Genomic DNA, 23,400 nt, shown 5'->3' on the forward strand with positions numbered 1-23,400 from the left:
TGATCAAGATGCTGAATGATTTATGAGAATTAGAGGGAGAGTAAAGGAGAAGCATGTCATATATACCCTCATGGGAAGGCTTTGGAAAGACCTTGTGATTTAATTCTCTGTGAGAGGCAAATGCGTGCGAGGATTTTGATCAGAGAAGTTACCTCTTTGGATAGCATGTGGAATACAGACTATGATGGAGCAAGATGTATTGAGAGGACCAGTTACTCCTTTATTGCAATAGCTCAGAGAGACAGAGGATTGGAACAGAATAACAGTGGAGGCCACATTTGGATATAGTTTAAGGTAGAGCCAATAGATTTCCTAATCGATTGGAAGTGTGAAGTGAGGTAATGAGGGTTTAGTCATAAGATAATGAGGGTTTAGTAATGAGAAATGAGACAAATGGAGATGTTACTCATTTAGGTAGGGAGGATTGTGGAAAGGACAAATTTGGGGAGGAAAATGAGGAGATTGCTTTGGATATAGTAAGTTTGAAATGCCTATTATATATGCAAGTAGAGTTATTGAGTAGGTAATTTGATGTGAGTTAGAATTCAGGGAAAGTTTAGGGCTGAGATACACATTTGAAGGTCATCAGCATAAAAACGGTATTTAAAGTTATAGAACTGGATGGGTTATTATTATTTTAGTTTTACCTTAAAGTCTTTTATCCTGAAAACTTTATGAGGCTCCAGAAATACCAGTCCCTCTGATAACATGTATGTTTTTATTTAATTAGAAAGGGGTCTCACTGTCTTGGCCAGGCTGGTCTCAAACTCCTGTCTTCAAGCAATCCTCCTGCCTCAGCCTCCCAAAGAGCTGGGATTACAAGCCTGAGCCACCATTCCCAGTCTAGTCATTATTACTTTATATATTAAATTGTTTTTGTTCGTTTCAAAACTGTATCAATAAAATTTACTGAAACAAACAAATAAATCAAGTTATAGAATTGGATGAGGTTCCCTAGAAAATCATTGTAAACACGTGACAGAAGGTCTACTGACTGAGTCTTGGGTGCTCCAATGATTAGAAATTGAGAAGGCACAAAGAATTCAGCAAAAGTGGCTGGTAAAATATAGCCACAGGGGCAAGGAAAAATAAATCTAAAATAATGTCCCAGAAGCTAACCAGAGGCAGTGGCTCAAGAAGACGGAAATGATCAAACATGGCAAATGCTGCACATAGGTCAAATGAGGCCTGATAATTGTTTTGGTAGATTGATTAGTGCCATTGGGTTTGGTCATTTGAGTAAGCATCTTTATCCCTCTTTGACATACAATCAAATTGAGGTTCAAATGGATTAAGTAATTTACCCAAGTAGAGACAGCTAGAAAGTGGAGTTGAGACTGAAACACAGATCTGCTGTCTCCAAAGCCCATATTCTTTTTCCTTCTTTGGTTACAGGGTGCAAGCTGTGCCATCCACAAAGCACCAAAGCAACGGGACAATTAGGAAATTAATTCTAGCCTGTGCTCTGCTTGTCAAACCATGTGCCCTGAGGCAGGGAGGATTCAGACTTGGGTAAAGGGTGCCTTTTCCCACAAAGGCAGGGGAGAACTTGACTGATGGGAGAGAGAGAGAGAGCGGTAAGAAATTGGACACGTTAAAATAAAACATAAAAATTAACTTAATGAAGTAAATCTGAGCATTAGCTGTGTATCAAATCACCTATAGATATTTAAAAATATGCATGTCTGGGCACCGCTCCAGATCTATTAAATCAGACCCTCGAAGAGTGATCACATGTGTATCCTAGCACTTATAGGTAGATTGCACACTCCATCATCAAAAAACCTTAAGATCTTACCACACTTACATAGTATCCAGAAGATTATACAAAAAGCTCTTTGAATTTGAGTGGGACATTCTAACACGTGAAACAACAGAGAGCAGTGGAGAGTCTGGAATGGTTTTTCTCACTCTATTCTGGATATCCCTACTCTGATCTTCTTCAATAATAGATACAGGGGCTTAATTCTGGTGTCCCCCCGCCCCAACCCCTTACTCCCCCATGTAGCCATCCCCCTTGTGATCAGCAAAGAAATCTCTTTTCTTTGGGCACTCTTCTTTCATGTTCCCTCTCCCAAGGCCCTTCAGTTTATATGTTTTGCCAACCCTCCCTTTACTTCCTATCCAAATTCAATCATTTATCTCTGTCTGGTTGAGCTGGGAGGGTTCTGGATACTGCTAGAGGAGGGGAGACAGATAAGGAGCTCTGAAGAAGCATTCACTCTCTAGCATCAGGGTGATTATTTAAAAGGCTAGTAGACCTTTCACACTGTCAAAATTAATGTCTGCAAGAAAGGTTTCCATATATTATTATGCTAAAAGGCATCTGTCTCCTTCTGTCAACCTAGCTTCAGAATGTGTGAAACCTCAGAAAGGATCTGTGGGATGATAGAGGCTGGAGGAGGATGCAATGAAGTGAAACGAATTTGGACCACTATATCCAAAGTATACAAAATTTCCAAAAGCGAACATATTGGGGAATTGGATTTGATAAACAGTGATGTGGTTTCTGCCCAACACCCACCCACTTCCACCTCCTTACAGATAAAAACTTGAAGCCCATGAGAATCCAGTGACTTAGGGCAAGGTCATGCAGCAAATTTAGAAGCCAATCAAGGATTAGAAGCCAGGAGACCCAATTCTCAGTCACAAACAAGAAAGAGATGAATTGTGTCATTACTAGTCTAGTGGGATTGCACTAGGAGTATCATGTCATAATCTCCTAGGACACTGAAAGCAACCCTGATACCTGGTCCACCACAAAGATTCTGCTATACCAGTACAAAGTGAGACCTAGGAATTATAAAACATTTCTGATGCCCAGCCAGGTTCAGGAGCCTTACACATAAAGCAACAAGCTATGATCAGTCCTAGGAGCTTTGAAGCCTGAAGATGACTTTTCTTAGAAGAAATCACCATAACCTGAAAGCAAAATGAATGCAAATAGAGATTGAGAGATATGAAGGGACAATGTGCAGGGTATTGTATGGGATGAGAATACCAGATTTAAGTCAACATTCTCCAACTCGGTCTCACCTTAAAGTCTAGCTGAAGACTTCAGGTTCTATGTGCTATCTCTGTCTGGAAACCATCAAGTGAAACTGCAAAGCAGAAAGAAGACGACTCCAGAGGACAGTGGAAGGAATATTGAATCCTTGGCTTCTTCAGTCTGACTTGCATCTAATCCAGATTGACAAGCACCACAAGTCATTAGCATGAGTTGAACTTTCTATAGTCATGGTGAGCTCAGCCCTGGACTCTCTCCAGTTCCTGGGAGAATAGTATCTCAACTAGCACTAAGTACCTTGGAAGACTTAGCTGAAAGGGCAAGTCAAGAGAGAACAGGACTGGACTTCTTCTTATTCCTGATTTAAAACACAAGTATCTCTGGAAGCATCTAAGATCAGAGACACCTCAACCAGGGTCTCTGCTTTGCCTTTCACTTTCTAAGACTATGCAGCTGGTTTTTTGTTTTTTGTATTTTGTTTTTTTTTTCTATTATGTTACAAAAAGCAAGGAAGGATTTAGCATGCCAATAATAGAAATACACTCTGTTTTCAGGATTTCAAGGAACACATCATTTTCCTGTCATTTGAATAAATTATTGGGTTCCCCCACCCCACCAGCTCCTTACATCGTGACCAAGAAAAAAAAAAAAAAAAGAAAGAAAGCTTGAGTGCATAACCTTTTTGTGCTGGCATAACTGAGACTTGAAACTTGCACAAACCAGTGAGATCCTAAACTATGAAGTTGGAGTGCAGTCAGGGACAGCTAGCAAAGCAAGAAAGATAAGTCTGTCCTTTGGGATACCATCCCAGCAGTGGCATCATCCCAGCTCGGTATGCCACAGCCACTGGCCAGGGAACCATGAAGCAGCCTTAGCAGACGGAGTTCTCTCCCAGTGCTGTCTGAAACAAACTAGAAGCAGTAGCACAGCTGTCTCTGCACTTTTTGTGTTGCTGTAGAGAGCTAGTTCTGGCTTTTCTGGATGTGAATGGAGCCCATCTTGTCTGTTTGGAAGGCGAGAGTCGGTGCTGCAAAGAGATATGGAGTAAGCATTCTCTTCAGTGGGAATAGGTCTTAAAGAAAGCTGCCCTTGCCAACAATAAAAAGGCAAATGCTAGAACCTCTTCCAAGGATACTACCTACAGTTCAGTGAGCCAATGTGCCAAACAAGTTTGAGGACCACTGCCCTTAAGGCCTTTCATCTTCCTCACAATTTTATCACAGGGTCGGTGATCAGAAGGGCTTATCCTTACAAACAATTTTCACTTGAAGGGCTAACTTGGCCTGCCTTATTGGTCTTCTAAGTCAAGAATGGAATACAGCAGAAAAAGCAGATTAAAATGAAAAAGGCCTTCCAAATGTGGGATAAATGAGACAATTCCTCTCCCAAGCATATACCTTGGGGGAGAGCAGGGCTTTTTGGAGTGGCTCAGTTTCCAGTGGCTGAGACCATGACTTTTCTTCGCGTCTCAAGTCCTTTAAGCCTTGGAATTCTTTCAGCCTCTGAAAGTGCATCCACGAGATCCAAGGAAAGACCAATTAAAATCTGGTGCCTTCCAGTAAGAGATGCTTGTGAAAGCCAATAACTAATGGGGGTTCCTTGTGCCTTGTCGGTGGTTGGGTGGGGCTGGTATTCAGGGGGATAGGTCAGATCAGGCAAAAAAAACCAGCTTCAGAATGTCCTTGAGATAACATAGCCATGTGTTGAAAGCCTGTGAGAGATAGGCATGGGAGTAGGATCAAGGAGAAGATTGGTAAAGGATACCTCTTGTTATTCCCCAAATACTTTGATGATATTTTATATTTTAAATGAGTTGAATCTATTCATTGTCTGAAGTGATTCAAACCTGAAACCATATTAGCATGTAGCTTGTATCAGACTATAATTGGTACAATATGAACCAGCGTAGATGATTTTCATTTAATGAGTTCCTTGTCCAAATGACTCTGGAATCATTTCCAAATTTGAATGGATTCAAACTGTGACTATTTATGAATGATGATGGGTTAGGTGGATGTTTCATAGAGCCCTGTAGATATATGTAGGAGGACCAGGAGAGGAGCAGCAGTAGGATCCTTGCACATCCAGCACTCAGCAGATGAAGGCTTTGGTAACTGGACAATCTAATGGTCCCAGGCCAGCGAGCACAGAGCTGTCACTCATCCCCTAAGTGGAGCCTGTCCCTGCTTGTGACTCACAGTAAAATTTAATCCTGACTCTCCAATGGAGAAAGTGAAACAGGTTTGTCTCCAGCTCCCTTTACACTTTTCATTCACAGAGGGAAAGCAAGTCCAGGCCTGGGTTTGTATTTGTATGAGACAGAATTATAAAATAGCTGGGTTCTACATTCAGCAGGGCTCAGTACAAGTAGGGTACCACAGTCTTGTGATAATCAGTGCTATCATAAAAAATTGAAGCAACAAATTTGGCCCTGTGTAAAACAGGTTGTCTTCTATAGCAATAACAAACTCTTAATGACATGAAAACAGCTTTGGAGGAGATACATGATTAGTTGGATTCCTGAGATTATAGGCAAGTTAGACATATACCAGATATTTAGTACTTGGTCTGAAGAGTAGTTTCTATATTAGAAGAAGACTCTATTTTATGACTAGGGTGTGAACCATTTAATGTCTCAATAAGCCATTAAAATGTAGAAAGAATAAGTGCCATTTTTAGTTTCTATAAATATCAAAGTGAGTTGTATGGGCTGCGTAAGCCAAGACAATCAAATGGACATCATGCCTTACTCTGTACTTCTATATGTTGCAGGCATGGCTGAAAAGAGATTTATATCACATATTTGATAGGATTCTAATTAAAGCCATGAGATCGTGATCAAATAATCTTGCTTTTTATCAACCTGTGGCTCTAGGTGAAGGTCAAAGGTGAAACACCAATGCTGTCTTAAAATACATAGCCAACATATAACAATATTTACTTCTCCTTGTTGAGTTCATTTCCAATAAAAAAAGACAGAGGTATACAGATTTAATAATCTGTATAAGTACATTTCCCCTAATGACTATCTTATGTTATTTACACAATTAAATTCTATAGACTCTTACTGGCATTATTTGAAAACTTCTGGGAGTACTGGTCACATTACATTACAAACTCATAATTTTTTTTTATAAACTATCTGATCCAAGGAAGAAGCTATTATGATTTGTTTATGTTCTTTAGATGATATGTCTCAAATATGGTAGATATTATTGCTGGTGTGGACATCTTCACAAAAATTGAAGGCCAATTGCTGGCATATTTTCTTCATATCCTGGAAAAATGCAAATACAAATCTCAGATGTCAAGGAGGTACTACCCAGTATATAGGTCTGCCCTTATAAAACATATATAAAAAGCAAGAGATATAAATTCTGATATCTGTACATCATGTTCCAATTCATTTGAGAGCCTTAGAGAATGACTTTGCTGGAAGAGTTTTCATGTTCTTATTGCAATTAGAATCGTCCAAACTAAACAGGTTTCAATACCTTTGGTAGCACCTTGGGCTTTTAAATCCTTTTTTTAACCACTAGAGACCTGAGAGAGACTTAACATTTATTTAATTTGGCCAACAATACTCAACAAATAAGAACCACAATGGATAAAATGCACTAATATTCCAAAAGTCACTTTTCTGCCCACCACCCATGGCAACAAGTTTATTTGTTTGGAGGAAAATTAAAACTTGAATTCCTACCAATTGTATGAACTGTAGCAAATCTTAAGTTGAATTTGTGTGAGAACTTTGGGGAAGACACATAGGCAAGATGTTTGTCTCATCTTTTCCATTTTTCCTGCTGAATTTATCTTGTAAAGAATGAGACTGGTCCCAATTTCTCCATGCCCCAGTATCGACATCTGGAAAGCATGGGTTATTTATCTCCTAAAGTTACTGAGGCTGATTACAAAGGATTTAAAAAAAGAGGGAATCACTCATTTATGAACAGCATGGGGAATCTTCACTACAGGGCAATCCCCTGTACACTGCATTTATTTAGCATAGTTTGGACTTTATACAAATGTAATATATAAAGGCAATAATTTCTTATTAGAGTTTGTTTAGGTCTTGTAGTCTTATCGTTTTGGCTGAAATCAAAATAAATCCTTAGAGAAACAGAACTGGGGTCACAGTATCTCTTTTAAAGCCATTTTTGCAGTATTTATCAACAATTTCCAGAACAATTAATAATCTGTACTAAATTGAAGTGAATTCAGGTAATGACTTTTAAAACAAAAGCAAGAATAGATTCCTCAGAAAAAAGGTAGCAGTGTTTTTAACTATTAGACATTCAGTAATGAATATTTGAGTCAAATTTAATAAGGCATTTCTGTATAGCTGTCCACCCTTTCACCTAAAATTCATAATGGAGTTAAAAACTGAAAATAATATTGCCTATCTAGCTTTTTCAGTATCAAATCCCATAAAGAAAAAATGAAGGGAATGTAAGGTAAGAATTAAATATGTGATAAAGAAACAAGTAGATAATCTATGTGAATTCTTAATGTGACCATGAAGATGATGCAGATAGTTTTCCATTAGGCATTTGATTGCATAGGTGAATTAAATGCCATAGACTATGTTTATTCATGCTTTAATAGCTATTGAAAAGCAAAGTAATTATTCAATTAAAAGAAAAACTTTCAAATAAACAGTTTTATTTAACTAAATTGAATACTTTTTTTGGTTGGACAGTGAAGCTAAAAGAAGGTTGGAGAAAAAAGAAGAAGAAAGTACACAGTCTTAGTTAACACATACAAAAAAACAAGGACAGAAAGTATTTTCAAGGATCTTCAAGTGGAATTCTTTTATGATTTTTAAATATATGCATATCTTTTCTTTCTCTATGGGAACCTATCTCCAGAATTAGAATACATTTTAGTGGGCAAATATAGTCTGATATACAAATACTTGCTTATAAACATCATCTTAAAATGTACTCATCCAGTGTGGCTAGGAAGAGATAGCATATCTCCAAAGGGTTAGTCACATAATCTTTTATGGATTAACTGGAAGGACTTAATTTGATCTATTTAAGATATAAAATCACATCTAATTAAAGATATAAAATTTAGAGATTTTATATCTTGCTAAGGGGGTATCATTGCAGAGTGCATGATTTAACTTATACTATTCCCAGCCCCCAATACTCCAGCTCTTTGGTGGACTTAAAAACCAACAGCCTATAAGTATGGTGAAAGCCAGAAGTCCAGCAGCCACTGGAGGAAACAGAATGGGACTAGAGTTTCTATAAAACCACCTTCCCAGATAAGTGTCATTATTTGTCCTGTCTGATGGTTCCATGGAAGCCCTACTTCAAGGGTGTCTGACCTGGCACAGATCCAACACAGAGCTTATCCAATGAAAACAATATTTTCTGAGGACATTTGTCAAAAACAATTACAGGCAAGCATGGCTGACTGAGGTGGTATATAGCATTTGGGACAAATAACAGGCTAACCACAGCTTGAAAGGAAAATCTAGAGAATGAGATATCCATAGGGGGCTTTGAAAAGCTCTGACACATTCCTGGAACTGTAGAAAGCCATGTGCATATGTAGGACAGTGAGCATGACCAGGGCTGTGCACATAGTCAAGAAAGACCTGTAAAGGTCCAATGCACTCACATCTGGCTAAACTTGAGGTTCTGTAAAAGCAGGAAATGAAATTTCAAAACTTTCTGCAAAACTGTAGTAAACAAGATTGTGTGGAACTGTCATTAGAAGAGACACATAAATCAATATAATGAAATTGAAAGTCCAAAAATGAATCCATATATTTATGATTAATTGGTTGGAAAGGGATGTCAAGACAATTCATTAGGGGATAGAATAGTCTTCAATAAATAGTGCAGAGACATCTTCATAGCCACATATAAAACATGAAGTTATACTCTTATCACGCATCATATACAGAAATTAACTCAAAATGAATCAAAGACCAAAGTGGAAAAGCTAAAATTATACAATTCTTGGAAGAAAATATAGGTGTAAATCTTCATGACCTTGGATTAGGCAAGGATTTCTCAAGTATGACATCAAAAACACAAGAAAACAAAAGAAAAAATAGATAAATTCAATTTCATCAAAATTAAAAACTTATGTGCATCAAACCATCAAGAAAGTGAAGAGACAACCCACATAATGGAGAACATATTGAAAAAATAACATATCTGATAAGAGTCTAGTATCCACAATATATCAAGGACTTTCACACTCAGTAATAAAAAGAAAAATTAACCAATTTAAAAATGGGCAACTAATAATCATATGAAAAGGTGAGCAATATCATTACTCATTAGAGAAATGCAACTCAAAACCATAATGAGATTCCACTCATATCCACATAGATGGCTATCATCAATAAAACAGACAAGAACAAGTGTTGGCAAGGATTCTGAGAAACTGGAACCCTTATAGACTGCAGGTAGGAGTATAAAATGATGCAGAAACCTTGAAAAACAGTTTTCTAGTTTCACAAAAAGTTAAATATAGTTACAAGAAATTCCACTTCTACACATATAATCCAAGGGAACTGAGAACATATATTCACACAAAAACTTGTATGCAAATGTTCATAGCAGTATTATTACTGATAGCCAAAAAGTGGAAACAGTCAAAGTGCTCATCAGCATCTGTTTGAATAAACAAAATATGGTATATCTGTAGAATGGAATATTTTTCACCCATGAAAAGCAATAGAATACTCATTTATGCTACAACATGGAAGAGCCTTGAAATTTTTATGCTAAATAAAAAAAGTCAGACACAAAAAGCCACATATTGTGTGATTTTGTTTATTTGAAATTTCCAGAATAGGTAAGCCCATAAATATGGAAAACAGATTAGTGGTTTCCAGGGACTAAAGAGGGGTGGAAAATGAGGAGAGTCTGACAATAGGTATGGGGTTTCTGTTCAGGGCAATGAAACTATCAGGGGATTATGTAGTGGTAATGGTTGCACAACTTTATTAATAAACTAAAACCACTGAATTGTACACTTTAAATGGGTGAATTTTGATGTTTGAATTTTATATTTGAAAAAGTGTACTAAGGATCTAACAACTGTTAGTTGCTATATTGGGCACTGAAGACAGTGAGAAGAGTGAGGTCATGCTTGTGCCCTTGTGAGATTCTGGTAAGGAAGAGAGACACAAATAATTCACTGCCATGACAAGCACTATAGAAGAATATCAGAAAACAAAGAGAAGCCAGAAGGGAAAGCATGCGATGTTGTTGAGATATTAGATAAAACTTTACAAAGGGGAACATTTTGCGCACTGAAGCGTATAGTTCACTAGACAAGAAAAAAGGAAGACATTGAAAGCATCAGAAAAAAAAATGTTCAAAGACTGAGAAATCAGACAGAGCAGGCCCTGACAGAAATTCAGTACATAACATAGTGACTTCCCACTTCTAAGTTTACTCTAAGAGAAACCCTTTTAAAAATGAGACAAGGCAATGAACAATCAGTCTAGCTATGTCTCACCAGCTGTATCTCCAAATAGCAACCACATGGCAAGAACTGTTTATACCAGTCAAGATTAGTCAAGTACATGCAGCCAAGATTTTTGTTAAATCATTTCTGGGTGACCACCTACATGACAAGCAAATAAATGATTCAGAACAAATGGACGAACTTATTGACATACCTTTGTATGAATTAAAATCTGTAAAATTCAGTCCCTTGTATCTCACAAAATTTTGACCCTTAGAAGTAGCCTCAAGTTATTATAAACTTTAGTTAAGTTTTCATTAAAATAAGGGGTGGAATAGCAATAAAAGTGAAGAATCAAAAAACTTTCTCAACCAATTTTTATAGAACGAAGAAATTTCATATGCTTATTCATTTATTCAGCCATTCATCAACATTTATTTTGTGTCAATTTTGTGCCAAACATGGGGCTAATTGTTTTTCAGTTGTCTCAAGCTAGAAAAGGAGTAAGGATGAAGGGAAGAGTGGCAGCAATACACTTATTTATTTATATTACTATTTAATAATACACTTATTATAATAATATAATACACTTATATTAATAAGTAATACACTTATTAATATATATTATTTATATATAGAAGGATGGAATCATAAGCACCTTTAAAGGAACTATAGGGTTGTGATTTAAAGGATTAAGTATATATTTCTCAGATACAGTTAGTACAAAAACCTTTCTCAAAGCTTCAAAGATAAAAAGATAAAAGAAAGAGTCTATTTGGAGCTTTAGATAAAGAATAATTCTAGAATTTGTTTATGTTGCCATTCAGGGAAAGTTGAAACCAGACATCAGGGCCAGGTTTTGTATAGAAATAATTTGGCATTTTCTCTAAACAAAATCCTAAAATTCTAAATCAGTACTTCCAGGCAGAATATGCATTTCCACTTCTGACAATCATAGAATAATTGAGAACAATTATAAAAGTCAGGCAAAATATCATAAGACAGTAGTCTGTACAGATAAGAGGGCAAGCAGGGCAACCAGAATTTGAGGGGCCAAGATCCCAGAGAGCAGGGGCATGCTTGAGAGGGTCCCATATTTGCCACTGTTTTCCCCCCGCACAGGGCATTTTCAAATCAAATCACGGGGCAGGGAAATCATGAAAAAAATGGGGGCCTAGTGCTTGTAGTAGCCTCACTGACATGGAAAGACAAAAGCTACAGAACTTGACTGAGGGGCCAAGTTCCTGTATAAAAGATGAACCAAATAAAAGTGTGGCTGATTTTCTGCAGGCAATTTTTGTTTTGATGTGTTTTTAACTCCTACGCTGTGCATCTGCAAGATAAGAAACCAAGAATCAAAGCAAAAAGCAGCTACCAACAGGCTAAAATGCTGAGCAGATATTTTGGTAATCCATGGTGCTAGGTAGGGATATAAAAGTTGGAGTTCAAGACCCTTCAAGTAGAAAAGGTAGGTGGATCACCTTGGTTTTTAATAGAGATCTCTAAAAGGACTATAACATAATAATAAGAGCAGATCAAATTACACCAACCTTGACTAGATCAAGGTGATCTGTGCATATGTTAACTGCCTGCCAGAAGAAAATTAAATCATCTTATTTAAGATAATGATATTATTCAGAGAACCCTTATAACATTTCAGATATTAGGTCCAACATTCAATTAAACTTTATTCAGCATAGCATAAAATGAACAAAAACAACACAACAAAGCAAAAGCCCAAGTGACTGAACAATAAGAGAGGAGATAGATAATAGAAACAGACCAACAGGTGGTTTAGACATGGGTATTATCAATTACAGACCTTAAAATCATTATGATTGATATGTTTGACAAGTGCATAAAAATATGGGGAATTTTCTAAAATAGAATATGTGAAAAAGAATCAAAGGGAAATTTTGGAAAAAATTTGAATTAAGAATTTAAAGAATGGACTTAACATATTGGGCACAATAGAAGAGAGGATTAGTGAACTGGAAGATAGGTCAGCAGAAACTGTCCAGAATACAGTCCAGAGAGGGAAAAAACACAAAGAATATTTTTTAAAGAAATCATAAGAGACATATGAGAACCCATTTAAAAGTCTAACATAAATGTAATTCGAGGTGAGATTGAAAAAGAAGCAATTTTGAAGAGCTACTACCTGAGATTTTCCAAAACTGCCCCAAAAAACCCCACACATTGACTCATAGATTCAAACCAAATAAACTCAAAGAAAGCCAAACATAGGCACATCATAGTAAAACTGCTGAAAACCAAGGAAGACAAGAAACATTGTTAAAGCAGCAAGGAAAAACACACATTACCTTCAAAAAAGCAGTAATGACAGCCAACTTTTCAATAGAACCAACAGAAGTCATTAAAAAAATGGAATCACATCTTTGAAATAGTGAAAGATAAGTGTTAATTGAGAATTCTATACTCAATTAAAATATCAGTGAAAAACGAAGATAAAATATATACTTTTCAAAGACAAAAACAAACTCCTGATAATTTACCACTATCAGATTTACATTAAAGGAATACAAAAGGGGATTGTTTTGGCAGATGAAAAATGATTCTAGACACAAATGTAATAATGTAAGAAGGAACAAAAACAAAAGAAAGAGTGACTATAGTGGAAAATAGAAAGAAATATTATTTAAAACCAATACAAATGTCTGTTGCTTTTAAAGTATATGTAGAATTGAAATACACAATAGCCGAATCACAACGAGTAGAGAGTTAAATGAAGTTAAAGTGTTACAAGGTCTTTGCATGATATGGAAAGTTTGTAAAATTATTAATTGACATTAAATTGTAATAAGTCAAAGATGCCTGTTGCAATAATAGGGGTATACAACAAAAGGAAAGTTTTAAAAATTAAAAACAAACCAATAGAGGGAGAAATGCAATAATTAAAAATTATTTAGTATGTAGTATTACTAGATACAAAGTATATTTTTGTGTGTCATAATTTAGAGATAAAGAAAAAAATCATTTTGGAAAATTCAAAAGGAAGGTTTAAATACTTTGAAATATTTCTTTTTTTTTTTTTTTTTTTTTGAGATGGAGTCTCGCTCTGTTGCCCAGGCTGGAGCGCAGTGGCACAATCTCGGCTCACTGCAAGCTCCGCCTCCCGGGTTTACGCCATTCTCCTGCCTCAGCCTCCGGAGTAGCTGGGACTACAGGCGCCCAACACCACGCCCAGCTAATTTTTTGTATTTTTAGTAGAGATGGAGTTTCACCGAGTTAGCCAGGATGGTCTCGATCTCCTGATCTTGTGATCCGCCTGCCTCGATCTCCCAAAGTGGTGGGATTACAGGCGTGAGCCACTGCACGCGGCCAATACTTTGAAATATTTCTATATCCATTTTGCATGACCAGAACGCTAGTCCCATTGAACAGCGGCTCCTTATTTCACCCTCTCCTCTAGCCGCAAGGAAACACCATTCAATGTTCTTTACTTATCAATTTGACTACTTTAGATACCTCATGTAAGTAAAATCACGCAGTGTTTGTCCTATCCCCTTCAGCACAATGTCCCCCAGGTTCATCTGTGTTGTAGCAAATGACAGAATTTCTTTTTGATGGCTGGATAAGCACATCCATTGTGTGTGTGTGTGTGTGTGTGTGTGTGTGTGTGTGTGTGTGTGTGTGTGTGTGTGTATATATGTATATATATGCACCACAATCAAATTTTCTTTGTGCATTTATCCATTGATGTGTTTTTACATTGTTTTCAGCTCTTAGCTGTTGCAAATAATGCTGCAATGAGTATGAGAGTACAACCAGCTCTTCGAGATCCTGATTTCTTTTAGATAAACACCCGGAAGTGGAATTGCTGGATCATATTGCTGTACTATTTTTCATTTTGGGAGGAACCCCATACTGTTTTACGTAGACAATTAACAATTTTACTCTGCCATCAGTGGTCCACAAGGGTTCCAATTTGTCCACATATTCACAATAGTTGCTATTTTCTTCTTCTTTTTTTTTTTTTTTTTAAAGAAAATCCTAATAGGTGTCAGGTGATACCTCATTGTGGTTTTTATTTGCATTTCCCTGATTAGTGATGTTGAGCATCTTTTTATATACCTGTTGATTGTTTGTATATTTCTTTTGAGAAACGTCTATTCAAGTCCTTTGTTCATTTTAAAATCAAGTTACTGTTTTTAAACTTTTGAGCTATAGGAGTTTCTTATATATTAACCTCTCATCAAATATATGGCTTTCAAATATTTTCTTTCATTTTGTAGGTTGTCTTTTCACTCTCTGGATGGTTTCCTTTTCTGTGTAGAAGGTTTTTAGTTTGATGTAGTTTCAGTTGTCTACTTTTGCTTTTGTTCCCTGGGCTTTTGATGTCAAATCCAAGAAATTATTGCCAAGACCAATGTTATGAGGATTTTCTCCTGTAAGTTCTTCTAGGAGTTTTATTATTTCTGGTCTTGCATTTAATTCTTTCATTCATTTTCAGTTGATTTTTGTATATGGCATAAGGTCGGTGTTCAATTTCATTCTTTTACATGGGGATATCTAGTTTTCTCAATGTCGTTTGTTGAAGAGACTATCCTTTCCCCATTTTGTAGTCTTAACACCATTATTGAAGATTGTTTGACCATTGTGATGGTTACTTTTAATGTGTCAACTTGACTGGGTTAAGGGATGCCCACAAAACTGGTAAAACATAATTTCTGAGTGTGTGTGTGTGTGTGTGTGTGTGTATTCCCAGGATAGATTGGCACTTACCTTAGGAAACTAAGTAAAAATCACCCTTCCAATATGGGTGAGTATCATCTAATCCTTTGAGTTCCTGAATAGAACAGAAAGATGAAGGAAGGGCAAATTCGCTATTTGAGCTGGAACATCCATGTTCTCCTGCCCTGGGATGCCAGCACTGCTGGTTCTTGAGCCTTAGGACTTGGGCTAGAAATTATAACAGTGGCTCTCCTGGTTCTCAGGCCTTTGGGTTTGAACTGGCACTATACCACTGGCTTTCATGGACCTCAGCTTGCAGATGGCAGATTATGGAATTTCTCAGCCCCCATAATCAAGTGAGCCCATCCCTCATAATAAATATCTGTCTGGTACTATTTTTCTGGAGAACCATGACTTATAAAGCCATATATGTGTAATTTCTGATCTCCATATTCTGATCTATAACTGGTCTGTCACTAATGACAGTATCATATCATTTTGATTACTGCAGGTTTGTAATATATTTTGAAATTAGGAAGTGTGGGGCTTCCATCTTTGTTCTTCTTTCTCAAGGTTGTTTTGGCTATTTGGAATCCTTGTGGTTCTATAAACTTTAGAATTGTTTTTGTATTTTAAAAAAAAATTTAACTTTTATTTTAGGTTCATGGGTACATGTGCAAGTTGGTTATATAGGTAAACTCATAACTCGGGTGTTTTCTGTACAGATTATTTTGTCACCCGGGGACTAAGCATAGTAACTGATAGGTTTTTTTTCCGCAAACCTTTCCCACTTCCCACCTCTAGTCTCAAACAGGCCACAGCATCTGTTGTTCCCTTCTTTCTGTCCATGTGTTCTCATTATTTAGGTCCCATTTTTAAGTGAGAACATGTAGTATTTGGTTTCCTGATCCTTCATTAGTTTGCTGAAAATAATGGCCTTTGGTTTCATCCATGTTTCAACAAAGGACGTGATCTTGTTCTTTTTTATGGCTGTGTGGAATTCCATGGTGTATATGTACCACATTTTCTTTATCTAGTCTACTGTTGATGGGCATTTAGACTGCTTCCATGTCTTTGCTATTGTGAAGTGCTACAATAAACATACAAATGCGTATGTCTTTATGGTTTTTATATTTCTGTAAAAAATGCCACCAGGATTTTGATAGAGATTGTATTGAATCTTTAGATTACTTTGGATAGTATGGCCATTTTAATAATATTAATCTTTCCAATCCAAGAGCATGGGATATCTTTCCATTTATTTTATTTATTTTTGTCTTCAAATTTAACAATATTACATCTTCAAATCCATGAGCACTTGTGTCTTCCATTTATTTGTATCTTCTCTAATTTATTTCAGAAATGTTTTGCAATTTTCAATGTATAAGCCTTTTGTCTCCTTGGTTAAGATTTTTCCTAAATATTTTGTTCTTATTGATGCTATTTTAAATGGAATTGTTTTCTTAATTTCCCTTTGATTGTTCATTGTTGGTATATAAAAATACAACTGATCTTTGTATGTTCATTTTTGCATCCTGTTATTCGTAAATTTGCTATTAGTTCTAACAATTTTATTCTTGTTTTTGCTTTTTGTTTTTGTGAAATCCTTATGATTTTCTACATATAAGATCATGTCATTTGTGAACAGAGACAATTTTACTTCCCTTCCAACTTGGGTGCATTTTATTTCTTCTTATTGCCTAATTGCTCTAGCTAGTACTTCCAATACTATGGTGATTAGAAGTGGTGAGGGTAAGTATCCTTGTCTTATTCCTGATCTTAGAGGAAAAGCTCTCCATTTTTCAGCATTGAATATGAAGCTAACAATGAGTTTTTCATATATAAACTTTATGAGGTCAATATAATTTCATTCTACAGGTAGTTACTTAAGTGGGTTTTAAATCATTAATGAGTGTTTAATTTTGTCAAGTGCCTTTTACACATCTATTGAGATGGTCATGTGGTTTTTATATTTCATTCTGTTAACATGGTATATTACAGATTGATTTTCATTTGCTGACCCATCCTTGAATTACACAAATAAATCCCAATTGACATAGTGTATGATACTTTTAATGTGCTGTTGAATTTGGTTTTCTTGTATTTTGTTGAAGATATTTGCATCTATATTCATCAGGAATATTGGCCTTTAGTTTTCTTTTCTTTGTCATCAGGATAATTCTGGCCTCAAAATTAGTTTGGAAGTATTCTTTCCCCTTAAATGTTTTGGAAGAAATTTGAGAAAAACTGCAATTCTTCTTTAAGTATTTGCAGTAATTCACCAGTGAAACCATCTGGTCTTGGGCTTTTTTTGTTGTTGTTGTGAGGTTCTTTGATTATGGATTTAATCTTTTTGCTAGTTATAGGTCTGTTCGTATTTTCTATTTATTCATAATCCTGTCTTGGTAAGGTAATAAGGTAGGTGAATAAATTCCTAGGAATTTATTCATTTCTGTTGGTTATACAATTTGTTGGCAATATAATTGTTCTTAGTACTCTCTTATAATCCTTTAGTTTCTGTAGCATCAGTTGTAATGGGCCCTATTTCATTTCTGATTTTATTTATTTCAGTCTTTCATCTTTTTTCTTATTTGGTCTAGCTAAAGACTTGTCAATTTTATCTTTCAAAAAACCAAAAATCAGCCTTGAGTTGTATTGTTTTATTTTTAATTTTTCTAATCTGTCTTATTTATTTATGCTCTGGTATTTATTATGTTCTTCTGCTAAATTTAAACTTAGTTCACTCTTTTTGTAGTTCCTTGAGGTGTAAAGTTACATTGTATCTGAGGTCTTTCTTTTTTCTTAATGTAGGCATTTATCACTACAAACTGCCTTGTTGGATTTGCTTTTGCTGCAACCCATAATACTGCTATGTTATGCTTCCATTTTCACTTATCCCAAGATTTTCTTTTCTAATTTCAGGAGGCTGTTAGTTAATTTTCACATATTTATAAATTTTACAATTTTTATTCTGTTATTGACTTTTAGTTTTATACTACTGTGGTTTGAAAAGATATTTGACATGATTACAATCTTTTAAAATTTGTTAGTACTTGTTTTGTGGCCTAACATATGATCTATCCCAGACAGTGTTCCATGTGCATTTGAGGAAAATGTGTTTTTTGCTATTGTTACATGAAATATTCCGCTTATGTCTGTTATGTCATATTGTTCAAGTATTGTTCAAGTTCACTATTTCTTTACTGATATTTGGTCTGGATGGTCTACTCATTGTCAAAAGTGGGGTATTGGTGTGCTCTACTATTACTGTATTGCTATCTATTTCTCCTTTTATTTCTCTTAGTATTTGCTTTATATATCCAGATGCTCAAATGATGGGTGCATATATATTTTCAACTGTTATATCCTCTCAATGAATTGACCAATTTTCTTAATAAAATGACTCTGAATCTGAATGTCCATTTTCTTCCCATTTGGGAAGTTTTCAGCCATTATTTATTTAAATAAACTTTCTTCTCATTTTTTTCCCTCCCCTGAAATTCCTGTAATGTATAAATGTGTATATTGATCTGCTTGATGATATCTCATAAGTCCCTTAGGCTTTCTTTACTCTTTTCCAGTTTTTAAAAAATGTTTGATTTCTGACTGCGTAATTTCAAATGACTTCTCTTTAAGCTTATTGATTATTTTGCTTGATCAAGTCTACTATTGATCCCTCCAGTGAATTTTTCTGTTCAGTTATTGTATTCTTCGTGTTCACAGTTTCTGTCTGGTTTGTTCTTTTTTTGTATTTCCAACTCTATTGATATTCTTATTTTGTTCATGTATTTTTTTTTTAGCTCATAAAGCACTTTTATAACAGTTATTTTTAATTATTTTTGGGTAATTCATGTACCTCAGTTTCTTTACTATCAGTTATGTATGTATGTTGTTCCCTTCTTTGGGCCATGTTTCCCTGTTTCTTCATGTGTCTCATAGCTGCTTCCAGGCATTCAAACTATGCCTGTTTCATTAGCACTTTGAATGAGGGGAGACAGAAAATCCCCCAGGTATCCCCCACTTCAAGAAAGAAGTTGTGAGCCAGGACTTTCTCTCCATGGGAAAGGGGGTAGGTAAAGTGAAATTGCCCTATTAACCTGTTTCAATGTGGCTATTCTTTGTGCTTGCCTTGAATACTGAAATGTCTTAACTAGATTTCAACATTCTTATAAAGGTATTTTGGTCCATGTATCATTAAACTGGTGTTTCTGTGGAAGAACAAGAACTACGAATTCCTACTCCACCACCTTGTTGACGTTACTCCTCCTCTCTTGATTTTTAAGACAATAAGTAAACACTTAAATCTTCTGAATTGCAAATGTATAATCTTACTACTAAAAGCAGAGAGACAAGGTCATTGAAACCTATGTTTGCTTACAGGGATGTTCAGGAGGAATGACAATGCCAAACACAAAGGCAGAAGGAATGGCCATGAAACTTCAGCACTGAACAGCAAACCATGGGTGGAAAGTCTGGTTGTTTTCATAGTGCAGACTACATTCCCCCATAAGAAAACACTGAGTAAAGCCCAGCCTTAGACTGCTACAAAAACTCGCCATTCTTCTTATCCCCAGTGCCATTTACTCTGACATATAAAATGACTCTATGAATTCTTTAGAAATGTAAATCCAGGGGTGCCCCAGCAGCCCAGAAACACATGTTCCCCATTAAGCTAATCACCACCGAATCTCTGGAAGATTCATGTTGTCACTGAGAGGAACTGCTAGTACTCTACAGTCAGTTCTGGATTTGGCCAATAGTCCTATTTTTTGAGAATTTATACCCCTTTTGGGTCATTAGTTGTTTTGTTTTACAGTCATAGAAGCCTGGCCAATGACAATAATTTGCCTGAGATACAGGTTCAGTGCCACTTTTCTGTCTGTATAAAAAGGAATCACAGATTCCTTTTTCCAACAGATCTCTTTCCAACAGATCTTGTCAAGAAAGAGGTCAGCATCATGACTGGTAAAGCTGTCTCAGATTGACTACTTAGTTCCACTGTTACACGGCCCATTTGTAAAGGGTGGGAATAACAAGAACAGCATTTTGTGATATTTGGGTGACTATGGAGACTAATTTTAGGCCTACACATGGAGTACAAGGACAGGGCCATCTTCCCCAGACAAGTGTTGCCGTTAGAGCCTGACAAAATATATGCAGAGGAATTTCAAAGGCACTACTGTGAAATTATTTTTTCTTGCCTTGTCATAATTTTTTCTTTTAACTTAAGAAAAAATGGTGCATTGGTGTCATTTCCCAGAAAGTACATGATTCTTCTCTCTGCAATACCCATCCCTTGGTGAAAGAACTATCACAGACACATTAAGGTAAAGCAAAAAATTTTAACCACACTTAAAACCCATTCCTTAATCTAGGTTAAAGAACTTAAGAGTGGAAAAATTATGAACTTATTCCCTTCCATTTTTACTTTACTCTCTTTCTTATGTGCACATTTTATCTCTGCATCAATAATCAAGGACTCAGAAATGTGCTTAGAGGGTTATCCCTCCCTCCCACCCCTGCCATTAATTCACTAGCTCCCTTTTCTTAAGAACTGTGTTCTACAATCTCATCATAGACAACATTATTCTCTTGCTAACTCCTACTCATCATGTATCTGCGATATTATGCAGATCCAGGCCTTTAGTAGAACCTGGAATAGTGAAAAAAACCCAAAGACAGTGTTTGAAAGCCATACCAACAATACAATGGGGAGGGTATTACAGTGAAGTGCTGGTTTAAGGCCAAGGGAGTGATTGGGTCCCCCCAGCAACAGGTGCATTCACTTCCACACCCACTTTGGTCTGTCCTAATTAGCATGTCATTTCAATCGTCAAGGCCACCAATGATGACTGTACCTCAGCTTCCAATGAACAGGAATTAAAGAAAAATTAACTCAAAGATATTTTCCTCTCCATCTGTTATGGAGTTACTAGAGTTTATTAAGTGTCTAGAGTCTATTTGTTGGACAATCCTTTGGCTTAAGCTGCCTTCACACTCTGATTCATCCTTCCCCTGACCTATTCCTTGCCCCACACCCATCTCCCATCGTATTTTGAAAGGTTAATGGCTGGCTCCAATCACTGGCAGTCCTCTTTGCTATTAAGCATGGTTTTCATTTCCTTGTTTTTATAAACTAGTAACCATATAAGTTTCCTCCTAGGACTGCAACATGCAGTGCCAGAACAAGCCAGTTAAAGCTTTGCTTCTTTGGGTCATAAACCATTCCTGAACACCAACTGGGTGGAACCAGGAGTTGGCAAAAGAGATCCAATCCAAATTTGGCATGACTGGTGGGAGAAACTGAAGGAAACAATGTCCTTACAAAAGATAAGAGTCATCTGATTGGCTGTATCATTATCTGGTGGATTCTATATCAAATATATTTCCTCCACTGGCCCTAAATATTGTCGCATTACATGAGTTAGCAAAGGAAAATAAGAAAGCCTTTAAATGTTGGGGAGTGCTAAAGGAGAGAGAAAAAGTATGGATGATGTACTTTGTAGTCCTCAGTTTGAAAGCATGGGCAACTCCATCATTCTTATCTCCATCTCTGACCCAAGCAAGTTCCTGAACCTCTTTCTGCCTCAGTTTTATTATCACTGAAATGGGAATCTCAATACAACCTTCCTCATAGGAAATAATGCATTGTAAAACATATAAAGTACTTAGTCTAGCGAAAAATACATAATGAGGGCTCAGCAAATGGTAAATGTAAGATAAAATTATATTTCTATTAACAAAGTTCACCTGGCTTACCCAAACCTGTTCATGTGCTCAGATACAGAAAGAAGTACATGTACTCAGACACCGATGACTCTGGGACTCGGGGGTTCTTTGCTCCAATTGCAGCCTGTTGAGGCTTGGGTAGGTTAGACAATGGCTGCAGAGAGAATCTCTGAATCTATAAAAACACAAGGCATGTCTGAGTGGATGAATCGACTGCCTCCCCTCAAAGATATGAAGATACGATATTTTTACAGCCTAAGCCCCATTGCACATTCACATTAGCCTTGGGACTACTCCCATCCAAGCTTTCAATTTACCTAGAAGGGGCCAGGTATACCTTTTATTCTGAGGTCAGAGTAATGGAGGTATATGAGCCTCTGATATATGAGCCAACACATACACACACACACACACACACACACACACCCCTACACACATACGCATGTGTGCACACACACATATCCAAATTTAACATAAATCCAAAGAGTCACTCTTAGGGAGTCTTCCATGGAGACTTGGTTGGATATTGGCTCTGTATTTATCAAATTCTTTGAGTTTGATTAACAGTCTTACCTCTTCCTAACTCCTCAGCAACTTACTAAACCTCTCTATGCTTCATTTTTCTCTTTGTAAAATGGGAATTACAATAGTTCTTACTATTCGTTTAAAGTATATGATGCATGTAACATGCCTGGCATGCACGGTACATCTTTTTATTTTATTTACTTATTTATTTATTTATTTATTTGAGACAGAGTCTCGCTCTGTCGACCAGGCTGGAGTGCAGTGGTGCGATCTTGGCTCACTGCAAGCTCCGCCTCCCGGGTTCACGCCATTCTCCTGCCTCAGCCTCCCGGCATGGTACATCTTTTAGTAAATATTAGCTATTGACTTTATTTTTGTTTTAATTAAAAAAAAAAAAAGACATATCATAAGCCCAATCTGGAGCCCCAAGGCAAAGCTTCTTTTCACCAAAGACAAAACAATTATATTTCATTCAGAGGTTTGTTTCAAAATATCTGTCAGATATTAGCAAAAGGAAAAATACAAAGACTCAGAGACTGAAAGAAAATAACCCAAAATATCCAGTGACTTTCTCTTAGTGATGGGCTTATAGAAAATTATTTTTTGCTTTATAGTTTTCAAAAATTCTAAAACTCTATAATGGGCACAAATTACTTATATAGTCACAAAAAGTCATTATTTTTACAAATATTCACACACATAATTGCCTTATGACAGTGCGTGTACCTTAGCCTCTCTACTCAGTTCCTCATACTTACCTGCATATCTCCAAGGTGGTCTCTGCTGAATTCTCTGGTCGATGATGGTGCCTAATGACTGGGAGATTATAAATCTCTCTCTTTCTCTCTCTCTCTCTCTTGCTCGCTCGCTCTCTCTTTCTCACTCTGTGGCTCTGTGTGTGTGTGTGTGTGTGTAAAGTTATTGGTCTAATTTAAACTTTTTTGCTCTGTTTCATTTTTGAAATGTTCAAATAAAATACCAAAATCTACAAAGAACCCACTCTC

At 36.3% G+C, this 23,400-nt stretch overlaps 1 protein-coding gene across 4 annotated transcripts in view; it reads left to right on the forward strand.

Moving 5' to 3' along the window:
• Window positions 1-23,400, forward strand: part of DTWD1 (DTW domain containing 1) — a 263,321-nt gene that overhangs the window by 130,233 nt on the left and 109,688 nt on the right. For 2 of the 4 annotated variants that reach the window (XM_065547338.2, XM_073995783.1), the window contains one exon: window positions 17,954-22,916. The exons of the other annotated variants lie outside the window; for them this stretch is intronic. In XM_065547338.2, coding sequence (XP_065403410.1) covers window positions 17,954-18,006 — 53 coding nt within the window. In that variant the 3' untranslated portion in view covers window positions 18,007-22,916. Of the gene's footprint in view, window positions 1-17,953; window positions 22,917-23,400 lie in introns of those variants that run through there. 4 annotated transcript variants of the gene reach the window in all.

The sequence above is a fragment of the Macaca fascicularis genome, chromosome 7 (assembly GCF_037993035.2).
Source record: "Macaca fascicularis isolate 582-1 chromosome 7, T2T-MFA8v1.1".
NCBI lineage: Eukaryota > Metazoa > Chordata > Mammalia > Primates > Cercopithecidae > Macaca > Macaca fascicularis.